At 36.3% G+C, this 10,953-nt stretch overlaps 2 protein-coding genes and 1 long non-coding RNA gene across 3 annotated transcripts in view; 2 read left to right on the forward strand and 1 right to left on the reverse strand.

Moving 5' to 3' along the window:
* The window catches only part of LOC107729452 (apoptosis regulator BAX-like), an 11,743-nt gene extending 7,855 nt beyond the window's left edge, over positions 1-3,888 (forward strand). Inside the window, exons 3-6 of the mRNA XM_016539955.1 lie at positions 2,091-2,261; positions 2,359-2,494; positions 3,107-3,211; positions 3,389-3,888. Coding sequence (XP_016395441.1) covers positions 2,091-2,261; positions 2,359-2,494; positions 3,107-3,211; positions 3,389-3,544 — 568 coding nt within the window. The 3' untranslated portion in view covers positions 3,545-3,888. The remainder of the gene's footprint in view (positions 1-2,090; positions 2,262-2,358; positions 2,495-3,106; positions 3,212-3,388) is intronic.
* LOC107729454 (uncharacterized) overlaps positions 305-10,953 on the reverse strand; it is an 11,372-nt gene continuing 723 nt past the window's right edge. The window contains exons 2-3 of the long non-coding RNA XR_001638580.1: positions 6,636-6,639; positions 305-314 (exon numbers count right to left, since the gene is read on the reverse strand). This is a non-coding gene — a long non-coding RNA (uncharacterized LOC107729454). The remainder of the gene's footprint in view (positions 315-6,635; positions 6,640-10,953) is intronic.
* Positions 4,289-6,361, forward strand: LOC107729453 (apoptosis regulator BAX-like). Its single transcript, XM_016539956.1, has 6 exons — positions 4,289-4,396; positions 4,504-4,534; positions 4,771-4,926; positions 5,135-5,267; positions 5,526-5,618; positions 5,711-6,361. The coding sequence occupies exons 1-6, from the start codon at positions 4,387-4,389 to the stop codon at positions 5,858-5,860; spliced, it is 573 nt and encodes a 190-aa protein (XP_016395442.1). The 5' UTR covers positions 4,289-4,386; the 3' UTR covers positions 5,861-6,361.

Here is a 10,953-nt window from a genome sequence, read left to right on the forward strand (position 1 = left end):
CTTGAATGTCAATAGCGTGACTTCTGCATCTCTTTTGACAATGAAAACAACTGGAAAATTTTCTTTAAGAAATCTGTAACAAGACACAGCTTTTGAAGCCGAGGTAGAAGATTGTATTTATTTTAAACTGAATTATGTATTGGTTTAATTTTCTATAGTATGTGTTCAATTATAGTTCTGTGGCTAAAACCACCATCAAAATGTTTGTCTAATCTGTAACAAGACACCCTTTGAAGTTGTGTAATAAAACTGTGTTATAAATTAATTTATTAAAAATTAGATTTTCAAACTCAAGTCAAAACAACTGCAAAACACTTTGCCAACTTTGTCTTAATTGTTGTATTTCAATAGCATGTTTTCTGCTACAGTTCTGTGACTAAAACCAATATAAAAATGTTCTTATGAAAACAGTAACAAGACACACACCATGAAGTTGATACAGAAGAGTGTATTTATTTTAAATACATTTATTTAATGGTTTAAATTTCAATAGTGTGTACTTCTTTGGTGTCATACTTCTGTGAATATAATGAACATTAAAATGTTTTCACAAGGACCTGGAATCAGCCTACTGCATAACCACTGGATTATGGAATGATAATGATTTTTAATATTGTTTTTCTTTTATTAATATATTTATTAATAGTAATAATATAATAATAACCACTATCACATCTCTTGTTTACAATATTTCTTATTTAAATTCAAGTGAGCGTTTGTCTTTATATTTTTCAAAGACCTTGGTTCACAAAAATTACTCTTGTTTTGTTAATTGTAAAACACATTCCGGTGGGAAAACATTAATTGTTTTATACTTTACATGTACTTTGTAGACGGTCCCTACTTGGCCCAGTAGCCCCTCACTGCAGAACACAAGATCCAGGGGGTGGGGTTGGATCCACATCTAGGGGGTGGAGATGGGTGGGTTTAGGGATCAGGGGGTGGAGACGGGTAGGGTTAGGTATATGTAAGGTGGGAGGAGTTGAATCTAGATCCAACCACGCCCCCTGGATCTTGTGTTCTGCAGTGAGGACCATCTCACCTGTCCTACATGCTAGCACGCCGCTGCTAGAGACTTTTATGCGTTGCAACATATTGAGGAGGATTAAAACAAATAAACTGCGATGTGTGTTCAGTTTTACGTTCTAATGCTTTTCAGATAAGCCATTTTTTATACAGTTATACTCATCCACTAAGAATTTATTGAATTTTTTCGCAGCTGAATATCTGTCTAATAGGCCTATCCAACGTCAAATGTCGAACCAACTTTATATCGGTATCTAAGAATTGGCAGATAACATACAATAGTTAACAGTAGGCCTCCTTTATTGTATTTGGGTGGGGGGTGGGGGGAGTGGACACTTACAATAATGTGATCAAAATGTCCACCATTAAAGAAAATAGCATAGGCTATGATGCTGGTCGCATGTTGTTGTGATAAACTACACTTGAACCTTTGAAGTGGATCAAAACCTTTCATCAAAGTTGTCCTAAAACCTAAAACCAAAATGTGTTCTTGTCTTAGGACAACTTTAAGGAACTTTTTGATCCACTTCAAATGTTGACTACTATATCTTGTAGTTGCAGGGGTTGTCCAGTTAGTAACATATTTGACAGAACTTTAGACAACGTAAGAAAAATTAAAATATTTTCATAATTTTAAGAAGATTACATTAAGTGTTACAATTAAAAAACATGTAATAAAGATAATGTTGACTGTAAAATTTTTATTCATTCATTATTTAGAACTTGAACCCACTCATTAAAACAGACACTGTAAAAAATGTAATTTATCGTGGGATTTGTGTGAGATTATAATATACCTAATATACCTTGTAGAACATCTACTATGCTTAGTAGCAATCAAATCATTTTGGAAAATCTAAATGTCATAGTGGCTAGATTGTAATGTAATGTTGGCTGTAATTGGAATCCGAGCACAGTTTCATGCCGTCGTGAATGTCATTTGAGGAAAGTCATAATGAAATTATTAGTGTTAAAATTTTCATGTTTATTGGAGGTAATTGTGAATCTGTTATATCGCTATGAACATTTGACTCATATGCAGTTAACAAATACATTTCTTTCAGGGTGGTAAGAGATGAGGTGATGAGTGTAGCAGCTGAGATACATGCAGCCCCACCAGCCCTTCCCGAAGCTCGACCAATAAGCAACAGCCAGGACCAGAAGCTTGTTGAACAGCTGGCGGAGACCATCAAAGTGATCGGTGATAGACTTGATCAGGATAAAGCATTCAATGAGTCAGTCTGAGATTAGAATTTTTACTAAACATCAGTGTTGCTGTCTATACTGGTTTTAAAACGCCAGGTTTCACTTTCTGTTCTTCTGACCTCACAGCATGATTGATGGCTTAGTAAAAGTGGCTGATAAGAGAAGTTTCTGGGAACTTGTGGAAAAGGTTTTCACAGATGGCCAGATCAACTGGGGGAGAATTATAGTGCTGTTCTATTCAGTTGGAAAACTGTCTGCAAAGGTATTGGATTAGTTAGATCCTGCATGTTTCTTTTGTCTTTTAAAAGGGGTCATGAACTGCCTTTTTTATTATTTTGTACTGTTCTCTGACATCCACTTATAATGTTATCAAGATTTTTACAACAAAAAACATAATTTAGCAGTAATAGGCTATTTTCTGTCCTGTTTTTAACCTCCCGATGCAAAGATTGTTTTACTACAACTTGGCACTGCACAGCGTCTTGTTGTCTTCGGAGCCATCTTTATTGCTTGGTTTCTGTGTAGACATGCGTTTGTCTCTTGTTATTTACACTACATGCGCGAATCGGTGGGCGGGGCTAAACAGGCAGTAATGTAGAAGCAGGCATTGATCTTCTTCTGCGGAGGCGGAGTTTAGCCACACTTCGGCTTCAATATAAGCTGTTTTTAGACTAATTACAGAGTTCTGAGTTCTGAAACTTACAGGATGTTTTTATAGTACAATGACCTCTTATATATATAAAAAGATCAAGGGAGTTTTGATTTCTCAGTTCATGGCCCCTTTAAAATTTATGTTAATATGTCTGTTGTTTGTAGACCTGCATCTTTATGCTTATATCTGTGCATATAACTTATACCTCTTTCCTCTCAATAGATGGTCCTTGCACGCTTGCCCACAATTGTTTCCGACATTATGACCTTAAGTCTGGATTACTTCAGGAGGACTCTGCTGGAATGGATTCGCAAAATGGGAGGATGGGTAAGAAACAATGAAGACACACTTTTACATTATTGTCTCAAATAGCCTACTGGAATATGAAGAAGCATTTGACTTTTGTTTTAATCTTGTTCTAATGTTGTTAGAAAGATGTGTTGAACTGTATTGATCACAATGTCATATCTATGAAATTTCCTTTGTTTGTACCCCTTAATACAGATGCACAGTATCCCTGCGCTGGCCTGTTTCTCCTTTGAGCAATTTTCTGGTTCTTCACTTAGTAAATATTCTTCCTATTTTGGAGCCGCATTGGCCTTCACTGGTGGCCTACTGCTAGGTGGCTTCATCATCTCGAAATTTCCAAGAAATAGCTAAGAGGAAGAAAATGAAGATGTTGCAACAGAAGTGTCCATAATGTTGAACTTGAGCAAAACCATGTATATTAAATCTGCATTTTGTAATTTGCCCCCCTTTTTTATTGTAATATGCCTTTATTTTATATGTATTTATACTGTTTTGTAGAAAACACTGAATATGGTCATATTGATTTAAAGAAGGGTAGGCCTACATGTTTATTCAGGATCAGGACAGATTGTTGGAATAAAACTGAGCCTATAAGCTTTTTACTGATAATTGACACATGTACAATAGTGGTTTGTATAATCTGGCTTGTCCTCTCTTTTGTTCATTTAAATATTTTGCATCGAATGTGATTAAAGTCACGATAATTTGTATGTGAAAAGGTTTTATATATATATATATATATAGAGAGAGAAATATATTACATGCATTTTTATGCCTGATGGTTCTGTAATAAAATATAAAATAGTAAAATATAGGCATTTGTACCGAGAGAGTTTTTTTTTCTTTTTTTTCTGAGCGTTTTTTCTGAGCTACATTATAGTTTGAGGAGGGCTGCTAAATATAGAATTGTTTTGGGTGGAGAAATGCAAGGGAATTAAGCAAACCGCTCTTGTTTGTTTCGCTTTTATTTTCACTTAGCCTAGTGCGACGCTAGCAGCGAAAATGCGGAACTCACAACAATTTTAATATATCTGATTTGGAAAGCAAGACTTATTAAACCAGTTAGGTCTGCGATATGTTTATACTATAGCACTGACGTAAAGGCAGAGGCCACACATAGATACAGTTTCATTGTGGTTTGTGAAGTGGCTATCAAATCAATAGGACCAAGGGGGAAGAAAGAAAAAGCGCTCATGGAATTAGGTAGGATATATAACTCTGTCGAAACAGGCCTTTGTCATTATTTCTTAACGTGAGCTCTAGTATAATGGCATCCAATAGTAACATTTTATTTTGTATCAATCTTTTAGATTACCAGTTTTCAGAGAATCTTGTACTTCGGTAAGTTTCACATACATATTTAAATCGTGCTTATAACTTAAATACTTTTTTAAATATAATATTTAACAAAGAATACCCAAATAACCAATAAAGTAACTTAACAACCAGAGGCTGTTTACCTGGATGCCATGTTTATTCGTTGTGGCATTTTCATTTTCATTTGCATTCACGTTGGGTAGCACTAATAAAGTAATAATCAGTACATGTCATTCGTTTAATTCAAATAATGTTCTCAGGTCAGTGAAGGACCAGGTACAGAGAGCGGGAACAGGTGCACCGTCTCTTCCTGAACCGCAGCTAATGAGTGCTGAGCGGGAGCAGCTCCTGGACCAGGTGGCCAACGTTATCAGAGTCATCGGCGACTCTCTCGATCGAGAGCCGAGATTCAACGAGTTAGTATCGATATCAAAATGTCTTTTATGCGAGAGTATTACTGTATGTAATAATTATGGAAGATAGCTTCTGAGTAAAAATATTAATGTTAAAGTTATTATAGCTTAAGAAATAAAGTAGTGAGAATTAAAGAGATAGTTCACCTAACAATAAAACCGGTATAATGAAAAAGCAAATCTGTTTTATTAAAGATGTGTTTAATTTCAGCATGGTTGATGGGTTTTCACGTGTGGCGGATAGACAGAGTTTCCAGATGCTTGTAGACAAAGTGTTTGTTGATGACATCACCTGGGGGAAAATTGTTACTCTGATCTGTGTTGTTGGGAAATCCATTGCAAAGGTATGCAAGTGCTTTCCTTATTTTACCTGCTTTCATTTGTTTGTGTGTGTTTCTATATAGGATTAAAAAATGCAGTACAAATTTAAATTATGAGGTACAGGTCAGGATACATTCAAACCAGCTCACTTCCTACACATTTCACAATAAATGTGTAATGCCAACATTCTTTTGTAGGGTTTCAGTGCCCAAACCTAAGTTTTAATGCTCTAAGGTTGGACTTTAACTCATCTGTGCTTGTTTTTTGTTTTGCATGGATAGATTCTTGCTGATTTTGTCTCAGGCGTTGTGTCTTGGACACTGGATTACTTCAGGGATAACCTACTGAACTGGATCTGCAGTAGGGGAGGATGGGTATGATATGATAAACATGACAGCACTTGTACCAACACAGCATATCATTGATAAGACGCATCAGTAATAGTCACTCTTTTAAATACCTGCAGATCAACAGTATCTCTTCCTTGGCTCGTTACTCCTTTGAGCGAGATTTTGGTTCCTCATCTAGCCTGAACTCCCTCTCCTGTGGAGTCTTATTCATCAGTGGAGTACTGCTGGGGGGCCTCATCGTCTGGAGACTAAACAGAGATGCCTGAGGACGGCCAGTGGACTGATGAAGTGAGAAAAGGAGAAATGCTGGGATTTACACATGCAACGGACTAAAAATAAAGATGTTTTGACCAAGTAAGAGAAGGCTGATTGACAATATCATGCATTGTAAAAAAGTGTAAAATATTATAATATATAATGCATGAAAAGACAGGAATTACAGACTTTTTTTTGGCATGTCTCAGTCCATGTGAGTGTGGAGGGATAAAATAAATCCAAAATGGGGAGTATAGCAATAACTAGCAGGACTTGAAATGTCATAGGTGCTGTGCCAAGACTGTTCACTGTAATTGTTCCTAACCTCTACCTCGTCTATAAAATTTATATTATACATTTATAAATAACCTTGTAACTGTAGACTGAATGACAATGCATTAAAAATACGATGTACAAAAATTGTATTGTTACATTTGAAATGTAATTGTTTCAGCTTTTCCAATAATGTAGTAGATTATGAAAGACCAATGCAAAAGGCCTACATTAAATACAGTCCTTCCCACAAACCCATGACGGTACATGACATGTAAAGGAAAATCATTATTAAAAATATTTAGATGTTTAAGTAGCATGTAAAGCAGGGGTGTCAAACTCAGTTCCTGGAGGGCAGCAGCCCTGCAGAGTTTAGTTCCAACCCTGCTCCAACACACAAACCATGTAGTTTTCAATTGAGCCTGAAGGACTTGATTAGCTGGATCAGTTGTGTTTAATTATGGTTGGAGCTAAACTCTGCAGGGCTGTGGCCCTACCGGAATTGAGTTTGACACCCCTGATGTAAAGGAATCACCTTTATTATGAAATGCCGTTAAAAAAAAAAAAACATTCTTGGATCCCAGAATAACATGGAGAAATCACAACAAACATTTGAAGAATCACACAGGACACATGTTGAAGAACAAGGAATGCAAAAAAGCTTCTTCCTCAAAAATCGAGAAGGAGAGGGGACAGATGAGAGGGGGAGGGGATGCAAACAGGAAGTTGAGAAAGCGGGAAGACTGATTCTGGCTTTGTTCTGCTCCTCTCTGATATGTTTTGTATTTGGGTTTCAAGTAAAGGTATGTTGAGCTGTCAGCAACCATGGTGTAGTACAACTGTGGTTATACAAATGGTAGTCAATAGCCTACTACGCCAAGAAAAACATGGTCACTACACTTACTATAATAATACCATGGTTAATTTTCGTAAGGGTGGCACTGGCCCTGACCCTCTACTTACTCACCATGGTAAAATTAATAATTTGAACCACCAATTTTACAGAAATAGTGTTTACTTAATAACATTAATGTGATATATATTGTGATAAATATTGGTAATTCTAACCTAATCTTTATCAAACTTAGATAGAAAACACATCAGTTGGTGAAAATTCAATAGGCCTAATTGGTACTTTGGGTGTGTTGTACATAATATGTATTGTTTATATATATAAAAGCAACAGAATTTGTAAAGGTATGTTGAGCTGTCAGCCATCTGGAGGGGTTGCGTTCTCATTCACGCCAAGACAAACTCTCATGGGAAGCATTTGCATGAGAGAGTGTTGTCGAATGAAGGTCTAGAGGGTGTTCACGTCTATATTGATGATATGGTGGTGAAGGGGTCTACCCTTCAACAACATAATCAATGACATTTAAAACTGAAGGAAAGAATTTGAGCACATTATCTAAAGAGAAAGTAAAAGTGAAGAAAAAGTGTCCAGACATAACATTCTAAGGTGACACGCTGTTTGCAAAAGGAGTGGAGCCAGATCCTGCTACAAGAAAAGCCCTCTTTGATATGCCTCCACCTAGTGAGAAGAAGGGGAGTCTGCGTATGATTTTTCCAAATCTTTCAGCTAAAACCACACATATGAGGAAGTTGTTATAATATGACAAAGAGTTTGTGTGTACATGATCAAGAATGGAGGAGGTTAAAGGAGATCCTTACCAATAGGATCTCTACAGATGCCTCTCAGGATGGAGTGGAGGCTGCCTCTTCAGGCCATAGGGGATTCTTGGAGACCGGTAGCCACTACTCACAAATATATTTATATTTATTTATTAATATATTTCATGGATATATTTATGGATTACCTACTTTTAGAGTCCAGACAGATCATAAACCACTGATCTTGATTATTCAAAAGAACTAACATGATGTCACCTAGAATTCAACGCTTTATTATGAAATAAAAAAAATATGAGCTGAATACACCTGGGAAGTACATCATCGTGTCTCGAGAATCGGTCACTTCAGATATCAGCAGTATAGCAGAAGAATTCGAAGGACATGAGTGTGGTGGTTTCATCTTTGCCATTCTCAGATGAGATGTTAAAGGGGACATCGGATGCCCATTTTCCACAAGTTCTTTAGGGTTTTCATGAAATGTCGGCAACATACTTTGGTTAAAATTCCTCAATGGTCATGTAAAACTACAAAGCCAGAGAATTCCCCCCTTGCTTTTACGAAAATGAACCATGGTTTTACTACAAATAAAACCATAGTTCAACCATGGTATTTGTAGTACAACTGTGGTTATACAAATGGTAGTCAATAGCCTACTACGCCAAGAAAAACATGGTCACTACACTTACTATAATAAAACCATGGTTAATTTTCGTAAGGGTGGCACTGGCCCTGACCCTCTACTTACTCACCATGGTAAAATTAATAATTTGAACCACCAATTTTACAGAAATAGTGTTTACTTAATAACATTAATGTGATATATATTCTGATAAATATTGGTAATTCTAACCTAATCTTTATCAAACTTAGATAGAAAACACATCAGTTGGTGAAAATTCAATAGGCCTAATTGGTACTTTGGGTGTGTTGTAGAAGATGAACGGAGGTCTTACGGGTTTAGAACGACATGAGGGTGAGTAATTAATGACAGAATTTTCATTTTTGGGTGAACTATCCCTTTAAGGGCAATTGGGACATAAGGTCAAATGGGACAGTATAATGAGTGAGGACTTCTGTCCCCGAGTTTAACCCAGGGAGGGCCTCAGTTCCCGAGTTAGGCCTCCGGAGGGCCTCTAAAGACGACATTCTCCCCAAGGATTATTTTTGGGAGGGGGGGTAGTAGGGGTCCGTCTGTGGAGGCTGGGCTGTGTACAGAGGCCAAGCCTCCTGAACTGTCTGCTCCGCCATGGCTCCCCGAGCTCCCTGCTCCGCCATGGCCTCCTGAGTCCCCTGCTCCGCCATGGCCTCCTGAGTCTGGGTGTTATATTAGATAGCAACTTGTCTTTCGAAAATCATATTTCCCATGTTACAAAAACAGCATTCTTCCATCTTAGAAACATTGAGTCTCCTGATCCGCCATGGCCTCCTGAGTCCCCTGATCCGCCATGGCCCCTTGAGCTCCCTGATCTGCCATGGCTCCTTGGACTGCCTGTCCCGCCATCAGGGCCGGCGTGAGCTCAACTGCCACTCTAGGCAAAACCCTACCGTGCTACCCCCACTTCACATTCACAATTAAACACGATCTTTAAGATGCATGTGAAAGACAGGAGATTTTGTTTATTGGTACAACTGCATTAAAATAAAGCAGACACAGGCGTGTTTTCTGATTATTATATATTTTTTCCTACTGCAACGTAAAAAAAATATACATATATAATATATGCACTAGTATAGCTGCAAAAGCAAATTAAGTGTATATGTACAGGCCTGAAGTGGAAGGAAAGGAAGATTTGGGAGAATTCCCGGTAAGCAGCTCGACAAACGTTGTTCAGGACACGGAAAGCACAAGTCTCTGTAGTTCATTTTCACTAAGAGACATAGAAATCTGTTCAAGCCGTGCTCATACAGCCAAAATCCCTATTCGTAATCAGGGTGTAATTTGAACAAGCTGGGTCAGGGTCCAGCACCTCCGAATTCCGATAACCTAATTTGGCGGATCCCCCTCCTCACGCACCATTGAAAGATGTTCGTGTCAGGGTTATTATAGTTTTGCATTTTTAAATTCATTTTTATATTAATATCGCTTTCAATTTTCTTTTATTGGTTTCATTAATCATTTTGTTAATTTTAGTTTAGTTTTTATTTAGTGAACAGATTTATAGCCTATTTAATTTTTATACAGTTTAGTTTCAGTTTTAATTTTAGTTTTATTAATTAAAGTTTAGCAGAATTAACAGAACACTTCCAGAGCGCAGACCAAAGACATTTGAATTTAAGCTCATTGATGCAAACCTCTAGCCACACAAAATTAAAGCATGCTGAGATTGATTAGAAAACGATTTTTTATTTTTGATTATTATTTTTAGTTAGGTGTTTAATAACTGATGTTGGTTTCGTTTAGTTTAGTTTCGTTTTAGTTTTTCATTTATTTTGACATTTTTAAAATCTTTCTTTCTCTAAATGCCTTTTAGTTAAATACAGTTCCTAATACAACATATTTTACCGTTTAAACATGTATACAACGTTTCTTACATTTAAACTCAACAAGCATTAAATTTAACAAGTTTAACAAGCATTTTAGAAGTAAAAATGAAACATCTAATTGTCGCAAAAAGACTGATGTGGCTTGTTTTGGTGACTTGGTTTGCTTTGCATAAAATACAATTATTTACAGCAAAGAAACTGTTTTATAGATTAAATAAAACATACACAACCCTATATTTGACCAAAGAAATGCAAGTCGGCGGCACTGAGAACTAATTAATTTAAGCTTATTGAGGCAAACCTCTAGCGACACAAAATTAAAGCTTGCTGAGATTGATTAGAAAACTATTATTTATTTTTGATTATTATTTTTAGTTAGGTGTTCAATAACTGCTGTTCGTTTCGTTTCGTTTTAGTTTTTCATTTATTTTTACTTTTTTTTATCTTTCTTTCTTTCTCTAAATGCCTTTTAGTTAAATACAGTTCCTAATACAACATATTTTACCGTTTAAACATGTATACAACATTTCTTACATTTAAACTCAACAAGCATTAAATTTAAAAGTAAAAATGAAACATTTAGAAGTAAAAATGAAACATCTAATTGTCGCAAAAAGACTGATGTGGCTTGTTTTGGTGACTTGGTTTGCTTTGCATAAAATACAATTATTTACAGCAAAGAAACTGTTTTATAGATTAAATAAAACATACACAA

This window comes from Sinocyclocheilus rhinocerous, unplaced genomic scaffold, assembly GCF_001515625.1.
Source record: "Sinocyclocheilus rhinocerous isolate Xijiao unplaced genomic scaffold, SAMN03320098_v1.1 scaffold697, whole genome shotgun sequence".
Lineage (NCBI taxonomy): Eukaryota > Metazoa > Chordata > Actinopteri > Cypriniformes > Cyprinidae > Sinocyclocheilus > Sinocyclocheilus rhinocerous.

Excerpts from the sequence above, each read along its gene's own strand:
- LOC107729453 (XM_016539956.1), top strand. Across the intron at positions 4,535-4,770 it reads TCAGAGAATCTTGTACTTCG|GTCAGTGAAGGACCAGGTAC; the intron begins GTAAGTTTCACA and ends TAATGTTCTCAG. Across the intron at positions 5,619-5,710 it reads TCTGCAGTAGGGGAGGATGG|ATCAACAGTATCTCTTCCTT; the intron begins GTATGATATGAT and ends AAATACCTGCAG.